Source organism: Solea solea, chromosome 21 (genome assembly GCF_958295425.1).
Source record: "Solea solea chromosome 21, fSolSol10.1, whole genome shotgun sequence".
Lineage (NCBI taxonomy): Eukaryota > Metazoa > Chordata > Actinopteri > Pleuronectiformes > Soleidae > Solea > Solea solea.
Window position 1 is genome coordinate 5,123,309 of NC_081154.1, and position 17,407 is coordinate 5,140,715.

Consider the following 17,407-nt stretch of genomic DNA (forward strand, 5'->3'; position numbering starts at 1 on the left):
CTGTGACAGAGCAGGAGCCTGATGCATAGCATTCTGAAAGTGCAAATATTCAGCCAACGGGTACAGAGTATAGATAAGTGACCACAGAGGGAGAAAGAGGAGGTTCAGACTGGAACACTGACCTCAAACGTGACGACCACAGCGGGAAGGAAACACTTGACTGAAATCCTGTCGTGACGCATTTAAATGTACAGTGTGTTTGGAAGAATGAAGCAGGGAGGCGGCGAGTGTGACCTTTTTTTTTTTTCTGGAACGTTCTGAGACGTGACAAAAGAGGATGTGTAGTGACATCACTGAATGATGACTGCTCTGCTCCTGAACATTGTAAATAATCCCTAATCCAGGATCAGGGCGTCACTGCTGAGGATCTATGCTGCTGTAATCTCTTCACTCGTGTCGTGGAGAAACGCTGTCTTTCTTCTATGTTTAGTGTTCTTGAGAAAATATCTCATTTTTAAAGTATTTTTTTTTTATTAAAAGCCTGTACACACAAATGATAGAAAAATAAAAGACTGGCATTCAGCTGGTCTCTTGTTACCTTAGCGACGCAATTAACATTATTATAGATTCAGTTTGGTTTCCATAAACGGTCATAAAAAATTTACAGTGAGCTTCGTGGCACTGCTGAAACTAACGTTTTAAGGTAAGCGTATTATTTTTGGGACACTTGCAAGGCAATAAATGCTAAATTATTCAGATTACAAAGTTTTCCCTCAACTACAGCATCTAAAAGTCCCAAAATCTGGACCCACTGTGTCCTCAGCAACCTTCTACAGCTAATACTTCAAATTTCCATCACATTAAGGTGCTTCTAAAGAGGGGAAAGAAGCCGATTAACATATTCAAATCATTAAAAGGAATGTGAAAGGTTCTCACTGAGATGTAGGGGGGAAAGGATGGAATTAAGGTAAAAGGAAAAGGGATGACGGGAAAGCAGCAATGATGTTAAAGAATAAAGGAAATTGAAGAAGAGCAGTTGATGGAATGAGAAACAATATGATCTAATTGGATCGAGGAAGCAGGAGAGAAGAGAGGAAAGAGGGCGACAAGGAGCTCATCTACTGGTTCTTCTTGTCCTCTGGAGGAGAGTAAGGAGGAGGTTTGTCCTATAGAGAGAAATTTAAGTTAAAATTGAAAATTATTACAAAAAACCTGCCTTACATTTGTTTTGTTTTTCTGAATTCTGTTTCCCAAAGACTCAATCTGTTAAACCTACTTTAAACTGTGCTTTAACTTTTTAAAATCCCATATCATATCTTTACATATGGCAAATACAAACATTTCAAGGGAAAAATTAAAAATTTAAAAACATGTTGCAGGCACTTCAACTAAACTCAACCAGTGTGTTTCAGAGGAGATAATCTCAGGGCCAGATATCTCCTTTTAACACTGTGACTTACATGTGGCAGATACACGTGTGTAGGGGGCAGTGTGGCACCGCTGGCACTCGCTGCTGCTTCGGCCGCTTTGGCCTCCGCTGGGAAAAAGTGAAGGAGAGGGGGTTTCATTTGTTACATCCATCCATTAATCCATCGTCAACCACTTATCCGAGGTCAGGTCACGTGGGTAGCAGCTCTAGCAGAGAGCCCCACACTTCCCTTTCCCTGCCAACATATGACCACATCCGACTGGGAGATATAATCTCTACCCCTCTCGTTATTCATCAAATAAACGAGTGAGGGCCTCACCTGCTGCAGAGGAAGGAAGGTCTGGATCATGTGGGGGCTGCTGACCCAGAGGAGCTGAGTATGGAGGTGGAGGGATGTAGGAGGCGGAGGCGTCAAATGCGGGAGGGCTTGGGTAGAATCCACCTGTGAAGCAGTGACGTTAGACAGGCTTGTGTGAACGCCTGGAGACGTCTACTCTGACATTAATTAATGAGGGGAAAAAAAAAAGCACACCTGGAGGAGGAGGGTTGGGGTAGGAGTAGCCAGGCGGAGGAGCAGCTGGGTACATCCCATTAGCGGACGGAGGAGGAGGGTAGGCGTAGGCTCCGTTGGCCATGTAGGGGCATCCACCAAACCCAGGAGTCACTGGCTGACCTCTGGATGCTGACACACACACACGCGACAGAAGGTGAAGAAACAGCAGAAGCACTCACGTGAACATTTTTTTGACAATGCTACAGCCATAGAATCAAAATAAATGCAGACAGCAACTTAATTAAACAATTCCTTGACAATTTACACATTAATTACATGTTGCATCGAGTGTGAGTGTGCACGGAGCACATAGAGCTGCTCATTCAGGGGAAGACACAACACGCTACAAAAACAGCTGATGATAAGACAAAAACCACTGCGGATCAAAATGCTAAGTCAGGAAGTTAGTGAATGAATGAAGCTGCAGCTGCTGAGAGACAGTGAGAAATGATTTCTGCTGCTTCATTTCGATGCACATTTAAGTCGCTGTTCAACTGGACATCGATCCCAGTGAACAAGCATTGGGGGAGAATCTATTTACTGAATTAGATGTGTCCACCTCCACTGTGGGGTGATACACTCCCTTTTCACCTGTGGTAGACTGGTGAGAGTTGCCTTACCAGTTAATCCAGGTGAATATGGATTTATAAACTGTAAAATAATAGGATTTTACCCTGAGCTGCAACCGTCAGCATGTACTGGCCAAACTCTATGGCTCCTCCAGCACCAAAGACGAGCTTGAAAGTGGCACTGCCCTCCCAGCCGCCTGCAAGACAAATGAAACATTTACTGTACTGAACGAACGTAACGGTCACAGAATTTTACACAGACGTGCAGTATTTACCTCCAGCCTCTGCACTGATGGTGGCTTTGATGTAATTGGCTCCCAGTACAGGCTGCTTCACCTCGCAGCCCTTCATCAGGTAGAAGGGCATCATGAACGACTGCAGAGCATCACGGCCTTTGGCCAGGAAGATCATCTGAGGGCAAACGGTGGAGGAGGAAACAAGACATCAACAATAGAAGGAACATAAAAGCAACATCTCACTGAGGCGAGTTTCAAGAAGGGATTTAAAAACAGGCAGTGTAAGTGGTAACACATTCCAATATGGGTTTTTCATTGGCCAATGCAAATCTCTACAAATCAGTGCAGCCAAAGGGTGAAATTATGATGCCTATTCATTTTTTGTGTGCCAAATTGTTTGGCTGGGTTTTCTTTGTCTCCTCCATCTGACAGAATATAATTCATTACAAAAGACACACACAAAATGTGCTTAACCTTCACTAATCAAAGTCTGCCTCTCCAGTCTGTGTTTTACATAAACTAAAAAGTAAACATTGACATGTACAATTTGGGATGAAAAAAATGACAATTAGTTACTTAACAGCAGATATAATATACATAACAAACCAACCAAATCATTGGTTTTCCTCTAACACAGAAACAAAAGCCCCATTTATGCTGCACAAAAGGCCCAATAATAACTAATATCTGTGTTTTGTCTGCAGTGGGAATAAATAGAAATGGGTGTCACTTCCAGGTCAGACGACTCCGTATTTGACTGCCCCAGCTCTGATTAGCTCTGATTAGCAAGAGGCATAAAAATTAGACGTCTTTATCCATCTAGTCGCAGAGTCCGCAGCTTTTCCAGCGCAACATTATGATGCACCACATTCAAAACAGAGACCCTGGGTCTCGTCTCTCACCCTGTATGGAGTTAAATAGATGCTGCCCTTCTTGCTCTTCCTGAAGGCTTCAGGCAGACGTTCCACATCACAGAAAACCAGCTCCACGTTATCATAGTTCATCAACACACTAGTGACAAGAAGTAGACACAGAAAACACAGATTTCAACAGGGAAAAGAAAAAAATTCTAAACATTTTCATCACCTTCTCACCAGTCTCAATTTAAATATATGATATAATTCATCATATTATATATTATAGCTTTAATTAAGCTATTGCTTGTTAAAACTGTTCACTGAAGTCTTGCTGCTGGAACATGTCACTTATCTTCATCTTTATTAGCTAAAGACACAAAAGTTATGTTCTTTTATTGTTTTTAAACAAGTTTACTGTCATGAGATTGGGAAAATCATTTTTACATTATTTGTGGACCAAACGACTAATCGATTAATTGAGAAAATAGTCAAAAGATAGACTGATAATGAATATAATAACTTGCACTTTCTGGAAGTGACAAATCAAAACAAACATTTTTCTACAGAGCAACACAGCAGCACAATGTTGCCATGAATGTTCATTTAATGTTACAATTTCATTAAATTGAATAAGATCATATATTTTAAACAAATAAATACAATAGCAAATTATATAAAAGTTGAATAAACTGAGCAGAGAGAGGATAGCATCCCTAAATGACAACTGTCATACTTAAAATAACAATAGACAACAGCAAACAAATAGATTTAAAATGTTATACAGCATCACACAGGGAAGTGATTGTGTACCGATTAAGAGAAGTCTGAAAAATCCTTAGATTGCCATGTCTGAAACTGAAAAGATATTAGAGTATATACTGTAAACATATACATTACATCACATGTAACCTGCTATAGCTGACTGCAGTGGTGATATAACAGATTAAAGGCCAGGTTTAAGTCAAAGTGTCCCACAGTTCTGGTACAATAACACATCAGACACATGGAGGCCACATTTGCTTGTAGTTGCTTTACATCTCAATGTCATAACAAGCCATTTTAACATTTAATAGCTAGACTGCTTACGTATTACGAGATATCAAAAATGAAATTCTTCCCTGTCAAAATAAATATTTAAAATATCTTTTGTCTTCCAAATTGTGTAAATTGTCATTACAGATAACTTGAAATTAGCTAGTAATTTAGTAAAGTCATTTAATCCTGACTAGTTGGGCTGAAACGATTAATAGATCACTAAACTCTTTTGCTAATCGATTTGATCGGTTTTCAATGTTTGTTTTTTTTAAATGATTAAAATAGGTTTTCTGAGTTTTCAGCTCCTCCAATGTTGATATTCTCTGGTTTCTTTGCTCCTTGTAACAGAAATATAATGAATAATTTCGGGTCGGAGACAAGACATTTGACAACACCATCATTTCATTGTTTTGGAAACACCGATCAACATTTTCTGACATTTTATGGCTGAACAAGTACTCGATTAATCGAGAAAATAGTCGGCAGATTGATCGATTATGGGATATGACTGGGCATAACTCCCGAGGAATTAAATATATCTGGAATACTGACTATATTTTGTACAGTCTGTGTGATAGTTAGCTAACAGATGCTAAAAGTTGTCATTGAAAATAAATGAAGTTAGAGCTGGTTGGCTAACTGTGAGACAGCTTTGTTAAAACTGTTAATTTACGTCTTGCTGCTGTAACCTGTCAAGTATCTTCATTTGTATGTTTATTAGCTGCAGACACAACAGTGATGCTATTTTCTTGTTTCTAAACGAGTTTACTGACACTCTGGCGGTTAGCAGTGAGCGTCAGCTAGCACCGCGCGGCCGCTAGCGTTTACCTTTCGCTGTTGTTGATGATGACTCCGCCGGACTCCGAGTGGTTCTGGTTCAGAGTCATGCCGACGGCCCCGACAGAACAACGACCAAATGAAAAGGGGACAAACTTAAAAGCTGCGTCTCCTCTGAGAGTAAATGTGTCGATAAACAGGCCCGTGAGGAGCCGCCACCGCCACGGTAAGAGCCTTCACCACTGTTCTGGAAATAACGGCGGTTGTGATGTTGCTACTCGGTTGAGTTACACCTGCTCTTCCGCCATGCGTGAGGCACGCCCACTGAGTGACGTCACGATCGCTTAAAAAAACGACTATGGGAAAAACTAAAAAACAACAGATGAGACATTTCTTTTTGCAATAGAAAAGCTGTGAAAACGTTGGATCTGTGCTCCAAAATTAATGTATTTTTTTTATAATTTTAATATATAATTATTTATACATGTATGTATTATGTATGAAGCAATTTCCATCCATAAACATCTATTCAGGCTTTTGTATGATATGAATTGAAAGTGAAACTGATCAAGTTCAGTAGCTGTACTTGATTAACTGACTTTAATCTTTCTTTCATTCATCTTTTCTTTGAAGATCATTTTAATAAACCTGCTTCACGTACCTGATTTCACCTGGTTTTTATTTGTATTGCATTTGTCATTTCATATACATTTATAATGATTCTTATATGTTGGATCCTCACTTTACTGCACATCTATAAATATAAACAAGAGCTTTGAGTCATATAATGTGGAGGCGATGGAAATAAATGAGATCTGTGAGCTTTTATTTTACAACTGATTGCCATTTCTGTAACACAGAAAAACAAAAATCATCTGGGTGAAAGAGAAAACTAAATGACCATTGAACCAGAAACTTTACATATAGTGAGAGATGAATGAAGTGGTTAAAGCCTTTGCTTGATTCACACATTGATTTGTTTCTTCTTCTTGGAGCAAATTTCAGTCACAGAGGATGAAAAAAACCAAACATCTGACACCGTAATTTCAGTTTTCTCAAGAGTTGCCACATCACTTTATCAAGTGGCCATTTTACAGTACAACATCAGCTTTCCTCCACCATTTAACACATTTAAAAATATATCAGTATGCTGTTCCTTTATTTTTGCCTCATGCATGATCTAAACGCTTTTGAGAGAAAAAGTATTAATAAATACACAACGGGGGGGGGGGGACATTGGGATGTGTGACCTTGTAATGAGGTTAGGATTGATCCGAAGGGTAGGGCAGGACGGTGTCAGGGAAGAAGTTGGCAAGTTTACACAGTATTAAAGCGTAAAAGTTAAGTTTCTCTGTAACATTTTGTAATTATGTCAATGTCTAGATGATCTCACTGTGGTACAGTAATCAAATACATTCCACAAGTTATGCTCTACCACTTCCTTCTTCCTTAATTTCCCAGAAAACATTTCAACAGGCTGTAGACACTGTGGTAAATTTTTGACAGTACATGAAATAGACTGGCTGCCGTGACTTGTAGACATTGCAGCATCTCCTTACAGCCACTAGGAGGCAGACCGATAAAGTATTGAGCTTGTGATTGGAAAAAAAAAAAGAGTCCTGGATCCACATGATCACAGCTTCACTGAACGACAAATAGACCTAGATCCATGAACTACATTGTTCACATGTACAAGGGCGGAGCTGAAATAACTGGAGCGGTTATAATGAAAATGGTCGAGCAAAGCTGAAAACTGACATACAGAGCGCGACATGACTCTGGAGCAACGAGGAGTCTCACCGACAGCCTCGAGGACCAGTGTGATGTGGCTTCCACACTGTTTGAACAGCTGCTGAATCAATGTGATATCGACTGGGTCAAAGCTTATTGTGTCAGAGTGTGTGCGCGTGTGTGTGTCGCTCTGCTTTTCTTTCTGACCCGTACCACTGTTTGAAGCACAACCATATGATGCGTTCACACACGCCAGACACGTTCCATCATCAACACCAGCTTCACAACTTAGTCTGCAGTCATTTTTTCTAACATAGCGACTTCAGTCCAAGCTGTTCGCCGACATTAGTGACGGAGCGGTGGCCGACGTTCTTCAACCCCCTCTCACAATCCTCACCCTGGTTCCCCCCCTGAAAATCCTCTTCCTCCTTCACATTTTCCCTCTTCGCTCCTCCTCTCCCTCAGTGCTGCATCTCCTTCATCCTGTTGAGGGCAGAGCCGGCCTGGAACCATTCGATCTGTGTCTCGTTGAAGCTGTGGTTGAGCTGCAGGGTCTCCTCGCTGCCGTCACTGTGCTTCACGACTGCGCTCAAAGGCTGAGGAGGATGAGGAGGCCAAGTTATACATTTCGGATGCTTTATTTTCAATTTGGAAAACAAACAGACTGGTTTTTTTTCCAGCGCTCTTACCTTTCCTGGAGTGAAGGTTTTCAGTCCCTTGATGGAGATTTTGTCGTCAGGGCGGATCTTGTCGTAGTCAGATGGGTTGTTGAAGGTCAGTGGGAGCACACCCTGCTTCTTCAGGTTAGTTTCTAAGGGCAGGAGGAAGATTGTGTTGATTAAATAGGAGAGTAAATAATCTCCAAATCCATATTTATATTGAAGGTTACCATTAGGTGGACCGTTTCGTTCATTTTGGTTGGCTTTAAATAACGTCACCCACTTTGTGGAGCTGCTGCTATGTTTCCAATTGGGTTTGGCTATGAAAATCCCCATAAATAATATATGTTTAAAAGATCTAAATCCAACTATGTACTCAATAACATGCTGGAACTCTTTAGTATGAAATCAACAATCTGCTAGTCCTGCAAACAAACAAATCTAATGGAAACTGGGAACAGGAAATCACTAGTGATAACACTTATTTTGTAACGCTTAAAGGATAATCTGAGATTTACCGTGTGTGTTTTAATGTGTCAATTTCTGGTCATGACCAAATAAAAAAAAACAAAAAAACTGGGTGTATCACAAAATGTCTTTTTGATATACTACATTTGAAAGTACCATGAATTCTGGCAAAGCTCTTCACGATGATGGCTCTTCCTCCCAGATGCCTGGGCTCCAGTGCTGCGTGTTCCCTGCTGGAGCCTTCGCCGTAGTTGTCGTCTCCGACTACAACCCATGACAAACTGTTGGCCTGTGAAAAGAGAACATTTTGATCAGCTGTGAACATTTATCCAGCTGGGCTAAGTGAACTTAGGGAAGCCACAAGCAAAAAATTATGAATAAAACAAAAGAAACTATCCTCTCTCTGTGATCCTCACCTTGTAGTGACGGGCCACATCAGGAACTCCTCCGTACTCTCCTGTCAGGTGGTTCTTGATCTTGTTGATGGCGTCATTCTCGCTGTTGACGGCACCGATCAGCATGTTGTTGGAGATGTTGTCCAGGTGACCGCGGAACTTCAGCCACGGTCCGGCAGCGCTAATGTGGTCTGTGGTGCATTTGCCCTTCACCTGCGTGAAAACGGTAAGAAGATGAGTGACATGTTCGATCCAGACTTGTTTGGAGTTAACAACGGTGCGGCAATGTCATTTCAGAATCCTGACCTTAATGAGGACCTGCATGTTCTCCAGGTCGTTGCCGCTCCATTTGTCGAAAGGCTCCAGAAGCTGTAGCCGGTTGCTCTGAGGGCTGACGTCCACTCCGACACCAGAGCCATCGGGTGGTGGGTGCTGGTAGGTGTCCTGGCCTGGGTCGAAGTCTTTGGCAGGGAGTTCATCTCCGTTGGGAGGCTCGAGCTTGAATTTCTCACCGTTGGGGGCTGTAAGGTAGTCCGTCTCTGGGTTGAAATTTAATGTGCCAGCGATGGCCATGGCAGTGACAATCTGAAGGTGAAGAGGCAACGGAGCACAATTAGTTTCGACACGTTAGCTTTTGTGTGTGTGCATTTGCAGCTTCACAACTCGGTCGAGTGGATTTTATCTACCTCGGGTGAGGTGACAAAGGCGTGCGTTGCAGGGTTGGCATCATTCCTGGCTGTGAAGTTTCTGTTGAAGGAGGTGACGATTGTGTTCTTCTCTCCCTTTTTCACATCACGCCTGAAATCAAGCACACAAAAGACTAAGATTAAAAGGGGGCGACAGCAAATGGGGTTCATATGGGGTTGCTGTTAAGTTACTCTCATGAAGATGCTGGCAAGGGTGGCTGCTACTATCTCAGTCTGTGATATATTGTGATAAAATTGGCACTCCAGTTTAAAAAAACATGATAAACATCAAGCGATAGTAAAAAACCTAAGGGTTGACCAGGACTTCCTCATTATTTGTTTTTCTTGTCTCGCTCCTTGATTTAGCTTTAATCATTTCTATGGTCGAGCAAAAGCCATTTTTGAGATTGTGGCCAGAAAAAACAAAAGCTTTTCTCTTTATTGTTCTGGATAGAATTGAGATAATGCACTTCTTTGTGCTGTAAGTCAACGCCACCATGACACAGAGAAAATACACAATGAAAGCAAGTCTTAAAAGGAAAAATAAATTCACTATTTAAGAGTAAGAACTGCAATTTACTATTAGTGAACTCAGAGCTATGCAATTTTGAATAACTTATCTGTGCTCAGCAAAATGTACAAGTCAAAAAGAAGTAGGTAATTATGATTATTGTTTATTGTGTTTTATTATTTTAAAAAAAGTTTTTTCCAGCTTTAACACTTCTATATTACGTTTAACAACAGCCCTTCACATCCAAAGTTGTGGCCTCACTTACCTGTCCCACTGCCCGATGCAGGGCCCACATGCATTTGCAAGCACCACACCTCCAACATCTTCAAGAATCTTTGACTACAGGAAGACAAGAACATATTTAAGCATTTAAGCATCAACCAGGGTTAAATCTATGCTTATGGGTGCCGGCACTCACGTATCCGTCTCTCTCAATGGTGGCACGAATCTGCTCTGAGCCGGGGGTTACTGTGAACTGAGCTTTGCACTTCAGGCCTTTGTCCAAAGCCTGTTTGGCCACAGAAGCAGCGCGGCCCATGTCCTCGTAGCTGGAGTTGGTACAGCTGCCGATGAGACCTAAAAGTGGGAAGGAATCCAAAAAAGGATTAAAAACGTGTAACAGAAAGAGAATTTTCCACACAGCCTTTCCCTGCCTCGTCACTTCTTACCAACTTTGACCTCCAGTGGCCAGCCGTTCTTCTGTGCAACAGCGCCTACTTCAGACACTGGGTGAGCCAAGTCAGGGGTGAAAGGTCCATTGATGTGGGGCTTCAACTGGAGAACAAAACAGAAAAAGGAACAAATGTTCATTCTCAAACTAGAATTCCCACTCAATCGTTTAATTCCAACTCATAAAAGCAGTCATTCACATTCTTATCTGCCTGACTGTTTGTCTGATGTTCTTGATAGGTTGGCTAAAAATGACAGACCTCATCTAGATTGAGCTCGATGACCTCATCATATTCACATCCTTTGTCTGGTACCAACAAGTCTGAGTATTCATCAGCCAGGGCAGCGATCTCTGAGAGGAAACAGGAGATATGTGGAGACACAAGACACAAAACCATCCCACACTCATTACAAGTATATGTGACAATAAACTTAAACACAAGCTTATTTCTAATCGACTAAAACTCCCCCCCTGTTGTCATCCCATGTTATATTTTTTTGCAGAAAAAAATAAGTGTGAACATACGTCCACGGCCAGTCTTCTCCAGGTAGGTCCTCATGCGATGGTTGTAGGGAAATACTGAGGTTGTGGCTCCAATTTCTGCTCCCATGTTGCAAATGGTGGCCATTCCTGCACACGAAAAGAGATCTGTCAGACTGAACTGTCTCTATAGATGTTACATAGACTAATAAATAAGAGACTAACAGCCGATATGCAAAACAAAATAAATTCAGTTTTTTTCCACTGACCAGTGCAAGAAATGGAGTCCACTCCAGGTCCATGATATTCTACGATGGCTCCTGTGCCTCCCTTCACTGTCAAGATGCCGGCCACCTTCAAGATGATGTCCTTGGGTGATGTCCAGCCTGAGAGTCTGCCTGTCAGCTTCACTCCAATCACCTGAGAAGAAGAGAATAAGTGATAAATTGTGATTTGTGAGGTGCAGATTTAGAAAGAATAACAGACAGATGGAAATGATGTAGAAGAACATATTCTGCTGACCTTGGGACACTTGAGCTCCCATGGAATTCCTGCCATGACATCCACAGCATCGGCTCCACCAACACCAATGCAGACGGAACCGAGCCCCCCTCCGTTTGGTGTGTGGGAATCTGTGCCGATGAGCAACACTCCTGGGTAGGCGTAGTTCTCTAGGATGATCTGTTTAGATAAAACAAACAATGGTTTATGTAATTATCCCACTGTATTTATGGTGCCTCTAAAAACCATGATCATTTTCTGGATTAGAAGTAACAAAACCTGATGGATAATCCCAGAGCCTGGTTTCCAGAAGCCAACTCCATATTTTGCACCAGCGCTGGACAGGAAGTTGTAAACCTCATGGTTGACATCCTAGGAGGAGAACAATGACAGCTCAGTTAAAAAAGGTACAACATACAAATAATGACTATAAATGAACACGCGCCCTCACCTTTGCCCTGGCCAGATCCTCCGCTCCTCCGATCTGGGCCTCGATCAGGTGATCACAGTGGATGGTGGAGGGCACGGCCACTTTGGGAAGGCCGCTGCTGATGAACTGCAGCATAGCCATCTGGGCCGTGGCGTCCTGCATAGCCACACGGTCGGGACGCAGCCGCAGGTAGGTGCGACCACGATCAATGTCCTGATTGTGGGGGTCATCGAGGTGGCCGTAAACGATCTTCTCTGACAGGGTGAGCGGCCGATTGAGTCTGGAACATAGAAAGTAGATGTTATTGATTGTAGGGTGATGTAATGTGCTATGAAAATATAGGTGTAATATAGAGTAAAAATGGGTAATGTGGGTTGTGGGAATAGGTAGATGGAATACACTGATATTTTTCAGAAGATTATGGAGATAAATGCAATGTGATCCAAAGTTCCAAGTCTTTTTCGACAGCACCTGCACTAAAGTTAATCTTGTACAAATTAGCCTAATCTGGGGGCAAGGGTTAATATTTTAGGGCTACTTATAAAGATATTAAGTATTAGGGCTTAGACTTGAATTATATGTTAACTGTTTACAGCCTGAAAAGCAACCTTAGGTGCAAAAAGTGGAGTGAGTTGCAGATGAGACATCAAAGAATGGATTTTTTTATTGTCGCTTATAGCGAGTGTATGGCTAAACTCTATTTGAATGCCAACTAGCAGCTGTCTGTAGTGTAATCTGTTTAAAGAGATTACACTACAGTACATTTACCTGCTATTCATTTCTTCTCATTACGTCATTTATAATATCCAGTGTATGACAGACTAAAGCGGGAGTAATTACAGGGTGGATCAAGCAAAAGCCATTGATGTGCACAGTCGAAACAGCACATCTACCCTACATGTGCACACTTTTCTCTATACTAATTCAAACAGTACGAGGCCGATATAAAGCAAAGGCTACAACTGAAGTAAAAGACAAACAAACAGTTTAAATGAACAACATAAAAATTAATGTTTCTGACCAGAGAAAGGTCAGTGGAGGAGAACACTGACCTTTTTTGCACAATGTCAACGTTGGACTGGAGCTTCTTGTAGTTGACATAAGACGTGGGCTCAAAGCGGCTCATAGACACATTGGCCTTGGCTCTGTAGGCCGCTGCTACATGCAGGCGCCGTGCACCATGGCCCAGGGCTAGCTGAGGACGACACCAAAGTACATAAACAAACGTGAGCGATACTCACAGAGCTGTGGACAAAATCAGACACAATTTCCCCTAAACATACACAACATAAAGTGCTGTGCAAAGGTCTTAGGTCACCATTTGATTGTTTTAGCAATGCTATAATAACTGTACAATAGAACTATCATCACTTTTGTGGAACACATCCAGAAAATATGGAAACCTACCCTTACATTTGAACAGTAACACAAGCCTGGCTATCTTTATAACTGTAGTGGAACACTTATTAATGTTATTGGTAAAACCTGTGTTTGCCCTTCTATTTCATGTCCATAAATATCTGCTGTAAAAAAGAAAGAAAAATTCTATATGAGTCACATCAAAGGATCAGAGAATTTGACTTGTCTTTTTGAACAAGAAATACTCTCCAGGTTTATTGTTTTTATGTCTTGTGCAAGTTTATGAATCAATCATATGGATACAGAAATGCTCCAATAGTTTGCCATTTGCATTCTACTGTCCAGTGTCAGATTTCGGAGCGTCCTGGGTGAACAAAACACTCCCATCTCTCACAAGGCCAAACACAAACACATTTTAGAAATAATGGCAGCAGTCCACCTCCCCCACCACTTGTTTAAAAAAAAAATAAAAAAAATCCAGCTTTAACACTTCTATAAAAAAACTTTTACATTCTTATATTATGCAGTGTGATTGGACTGGACCAAGAGCAATCCTCCTGGAGACCACTTTTAAAAACAACAAATGTTCTATTTTCTAGTAAATTGTATTACCATGCAAACTGAGAAGAATTTCTCCCCTGATAGTTAAGTGAACAAATAAGACACTCAAGAGAGAACAACACATGCATCAGCTGGGGGTCTCGAATTACCAGATAATGTGTGGGGAAGAATTGACAGATAGCAGCTGGGATGCTGCCGGTTTTGAAATGTGAAGTGTTTCTGTCAGGTCAACTGAGAAGCCTATTCAAATGTTAATGCATAATAGGTTCAGATATTAACCACAGACTAGAGCAAACGGAGTTCGTGCTGAGGTTGAGGAGCATGATGTCACCTTGTCTGACCTCTCAGTCAGTCTTTACACGAGTTTATGACAGCAGCAGCCCGAGAGTTAACAGTTTACAATGACTATTTGAATAACATCATTTTGAATTCACAGGATAATGTGTGCTATCTCCAGTAATGAGGTTAGGATTTAAGATGCGTTTGTTCCATTTAAGCATAACTTAATTTTTGATATTGGATTGTATTATGAGTTGTCTGACACCTTGCTGCTGTAATGTCAGAATAGATCTATTTGTGATCAATATAACATAATAGTGCCAATGTGAAGTAAGCAGCACCTGCTTAGGGCTCCCCCAGATTTTTTGGCAAGTCTCACAAGCAAGCATATAAATATATTATATTATAAAATTGGTAAAGACTAAATAATATGTCAAAAGCTTTTTAGTTCAATAAATTACTGCGGGCCATTGCCATCTCTAGTGTCATGGAGTGTGTGAAGACTATTGAACTGGTGTTGGTGGTGGCAAAATCTATCTATACCTAAACAAATTAAGGTTTAATGGCTATTCTTTATATTACTAGGGTTGACAATCACAGTGGGCTGCTTAATCTACATTTTAAGCCTGAATTGGAGCTCGCATTTGCTTCAGATATTAAAAGATCATACACCTTTATCAATACAAGATTATCAGTAGTTATGGAGTTATAATAAACGCTTCAAACTAAAACATTAATTGACAAATGACACATCCTAGTGTTGCTATTTTCACGTGTGCCAGTCTCACTAACTAATATGTCAGACTGTGCTTGCAACATTCTGTGTTATTAACGTATGTAATGTGTATTCTGTGAGTCACGCGCAGCTCCCTTCAAGGGGAAGCTGCCCTAACCTTGTGGTTAACCTTGCTCTTCCAACACCCCTTTCTGATTCTCTAACTAGCTTAATCGTGTTCACCGACAAGCTGTGGGAATCAAGAGTGACTCTCTGTTAACGTAGCCGTGATTTTTTAAAAGCCAGTGACTAGTGAATAGTAGGTGTCCGCTAGATGCGCGCGGCGCACCCGGTACACGATGACCTCAGCCGATGACTTCTTTACGGGCCATTTGTATCAGCAATAACCGGCCTCAGTCCTCCAGGTGAGACGGGAAAACATTAAATCACATTTGTTCACTCTAAACCAGTGGGTGACATCCTTCTATGGACTATAAATGTCGTACAATTCGACCGTTTTCTCTCTTACCTGGAGCCTGGTGACAGTCAGACAGTAGGTTGCCATTTTGTTCACTGACAAAGATGTGCTGTTCCGTAGTGACGTCACGCCGCTATATAGAGCGGCCGCGCAGGTCCTGCAAGAAACATATACATTTTAAAACCAACATCTAAACTCAGGTGGTTTATATCAAATTACAAAATTTTAAAATTATCCCGGTTTAATTTTACTTTGTTTAAACGCCCAATAAAATGTGAAGTACAAAACACATATGCATTGATAATGTTTTTAGTGTTGGTTTGGCTTTTGTATAGCTGACAGGATTTGACACAATTAATTTTACGATTAGTTTCTAGCTTATTCTTTATCGTTTAAGATTTTTTTCTTTTCCCGCTTTTGTTTGGAAAATAAACTTTTTTAAACATTTTTAATAACATGTATAGTGTTGAAAATACTCACCGCAATTCGCTCAAAAGCACAATACTTTTTGTCTTTCTTTCTGGAGGCGCTAGATGGTTGGCTCACACTCCAGAGCAGAAGGGGGCGGTAATGCACCTATTGATGGATGCCAACGCCGCCGTCGCTAGATGGCAGTAGTTCCGTTCCTCGATCAAAGTTTTCAGGTCAAAGTTGAAAGTTGAAACAAATCGGTTGTGCTTTCCTTACGTTGGCTGAAAAATGGCTAAACATCATCCAGACTTGATTTTTTGCAGAAAACAAGCCGGTGTTGGTATGTTTCGTCTCAATTCTCCTAAAACTACTACTTACTTTTGTGTTTTGTTACCGGAAAGCCTTTGATGTTGTTTTTGCTTCACATTAGCTAACATGCTAACGATCCAAGCATGGATTCCTTTCAAAGCGTTTTAGCCACGGTGCTAGCATAGAGCTGTGAGATATATGTCGTTAGAGTAATGAATTGTGCATTTCTACTTGTTATAATTAATAATGCGTTTCACTGCTGTGTGTGTTTAAATACATATAAAGGAACGTATCTCCATTATTAGTAGAAATGCGATTATAAGTGTTAATACATGGGCCAATTACTGAGTGTTTTGTTTCTACTCCCTAGCTATCGGGAGACTCTGCGAGAAATGTGAGTATTCATCTGAAGTTTAATTATAGCCTCGGCCGGTATTGGCTTTAAAATGTATTATCATATGTGTGTGTGTGTATGTATGTGTGTATATATATATATATATATGTGTGTGTGTGTGTGTGTGTGTGTGTGTGTATGTATGTACGTGTGTGTATATATATATGCACATATATATGCACATATATATGTGTATATATATATATATGTATATGTGTATATATATATGTATATGTGTGTATATATATATATATATATATCAGTATTGGTTATCGTATTGGCTCCCTAATTCTACGTTAATGTGATGTATGATAAGTAACATTTTACAAGTCATACTGTCTTCATTATTCTTCTAATACACTTCTCTCCTGCCTAATTTCCCCCTGATTCTCTCAGGTGATGGAAAGTGTGTCATCTGTGATTCGTATGTGAGGCCGTGCACACTGGTGCGCATCTGTGACGAGTGTAACTACGGCTCTTACCAGGGACGCTGTGTGATCTGTGGCGGGCCGGGTGTGTCTGACGCCTACTACTGTAAAGAGTGCACCATCCAGGAGAAAGATGTAAGTACTGTCACAAAAGAAAACAAGCAGAAGAAATTTCAACTGCACATTTTAATATGACCTGCTGCTGCTGCTTCTTCTTACTGGTCTTTCTGTCGTCTTCATAGAGAGATGGATGTCCGAAGATCGTAAACCTGGGCAGCTCTAAAACAGACCTGTTTTATGAAAGGAAGAAGTATGGCTTCAAGAAGAGGTGAAGATGCCACTGCTCGGCCACTGTTTTAGTTATTCAGCTTTTGCAAACTTTCTTTACAACTTCAAGAAACCTTTTTTGACTTGTCAATAAAACTCAGTTTTATATTTCTTTTTTGTGATTGCTATTAATTGCTGAACTGGACATAGACATGGGCTAATTAACATCAGTTCCCCTATATTTCACACTTTCAGCTCCACTGATTACTTCAAAGTAGT

General features: G+C 40.9%; 3 protein-coding genes across 3 annotated transcripts; 1 reads left to right on the forward strand and 2 right to left on the reverse strand.

The window, feature by feature from the left end:
* Nucleotides 1-233: 233 nt before the first annotated feature.
* wbp2 (WW domain binding protein 2) lies at nucleotides 234-5,724 on the reverse strand. The gene is made up of 8 exons (XM_058621481.1): nucleotides 5,448-5,724; nucleotides 3,630-3,738; nucleotides 2,767-2,902; nucleotides 2,596-2,688; nucleotides 1,902-2,051; nucleotides 1,689-1,811; nucleotides 1,401-1,477; nucleotides 234-1,106 (listed from the first exon to the last, which is right to left on the reverse strand). Exons 1-8 carry the CDS (start codon nucleotides 5,504-5,506, stop codon nucleotides 1,059-1,061), a joined length of 795 nt encoding a protein of 264 aa, XP_058477464.1. The 5' UTR covers nucleotides 5,507-5,724; the 3' UTR covers nucleotides 234-1,058.
* Nucleotides 5,725-6,201: 477 nt separating this feature from the next.
* Nucleotides 6,202-15,464, reverse strand: aco2 (aconitase 2, mitochondrial). Its single transcript, XM_058620514.1, has 17 exons — nucleotides 15,371-15,464; nucleotides 12,980-13,122; nucleotides 11,949-12,207; nucleotides 11,777-11,869; nucleotides 11,519-11,677; nucleotides 11,266-11,416; nucleotides 11,042-11,146; nucleotides 10,776-10,867; nucleotides 10,515-10,620; nucleotides 10,265-10,422; nucleotides 10,112-10,185; nucleotides 9,336-9,447; nucleotides 8,956-9,234; nucleotides 8,671-8,862; nucleotides 8,411-8,543; nucleotides 7,817-7,938; nucleotides 6,202-7,723 (listed from the first exon to the last, which is right to left on the reverse strand). Exons 1-17 carry the CDS (start codon nucleotides 15,404-15,406, stop codon nucleotides 7,589-7,591), a joined length of 2,349 nt encoding a protein of 782 aa, XP_058476497.1. The 5' UTR covers nucleotides 15,407-15,464; the 3' UTR covers nucleotides 6,202-7,588.
* A 451-nt stretch (nucleotides 15,465-15,915) lies between these two features.
* Nucleotides 15,916-17,299, forward strand: phf5a (PHD finger protein 5A). The gene is made up of 4 exons (XM_058620517.1): nucleotides 15,916-16,070; nucleotides 16,410-16,433; nucleotides 16,830-16,996; nucleotides 17,104-17,299. Exons 1-4 carry the CDS (start codon nucleotides 16,019-16,021, stop codon nucleotides 17,191-17,193), a joined length of 333 nt encoding a protein of 110 aa, XP_058476500.1. The 5' UTR covers nucleotides 15,916-16,018; the 3' UTR covers nucleotides 17,194-17,299.
* Nucleotides 17,300-17,407: the final 108 nt, after the last annotated feature.

Bases quoted from the DNA above. Each gene is read 5' to 3' on its own strand.
- wbp2 (XM_058621481.1), bottom strand. From the start codon at position 5,506: ATGACTCTGAACCAGAACCACTCGGAGTCCGGCGGAGTCATCATCAAC. The intron at 2,689-2,766 runs GTAAATACTGCA...TTTGTCTTGCAG, and splicing joins CATCAGTGCAGAGGCTGGAG to GCGGCTGGGAGGGCAGTGCC. The intron at 1,812-1,901 runs GTGTGCTTTTTT...ACTGCTTCACAG, and splicing joins CCCCAACCCTCCTCCTCCAG to GTGGATTCTACCCAAGCCCT.
- aco2 (XM_058620514.1), bottom strand. From the start codon at position 15,406: ATGGCAACCTACTGTCTGACTGTCACCAGGCTCCAG. The intron at 12,208-12,979 runs GTCAGTGTTCTC...TCTATGTTCCAG, and splicing joins GTTGACATTGTGCAAAAAAG to ACTCAATCGGCCGCTCACCC. The intron at 11,417-11,518 runs GTCAGCAGAATA...TCTTCTTCTCAG, and splicing joins GGGAGCTCAAGTGTCCCAAG to GTGATTGGAGTGAAGCTGAC.
- phf5a (XM_058620517.1), top strand. From the start codon at position 16,019: ATGGCTAAACATCATCCAGACTTGATTTTTTGCAGAAAACAAGCCGGT. The intron at 16,071-16,409 runs GTATGTTTCGTC...TCTACTCCCTAG, and splicing joins CAGAAAACAAGCCGGTGTTG to CTATCGGGAGACTCTGCGAG. The intron at 16,997-17,103 runs GTAAGTACTGTC...TCGTCTTCATAG, and splicing joins GCACCATCCAGGAGAAAGAT to AGAGATGGATGTCCGAAGAT.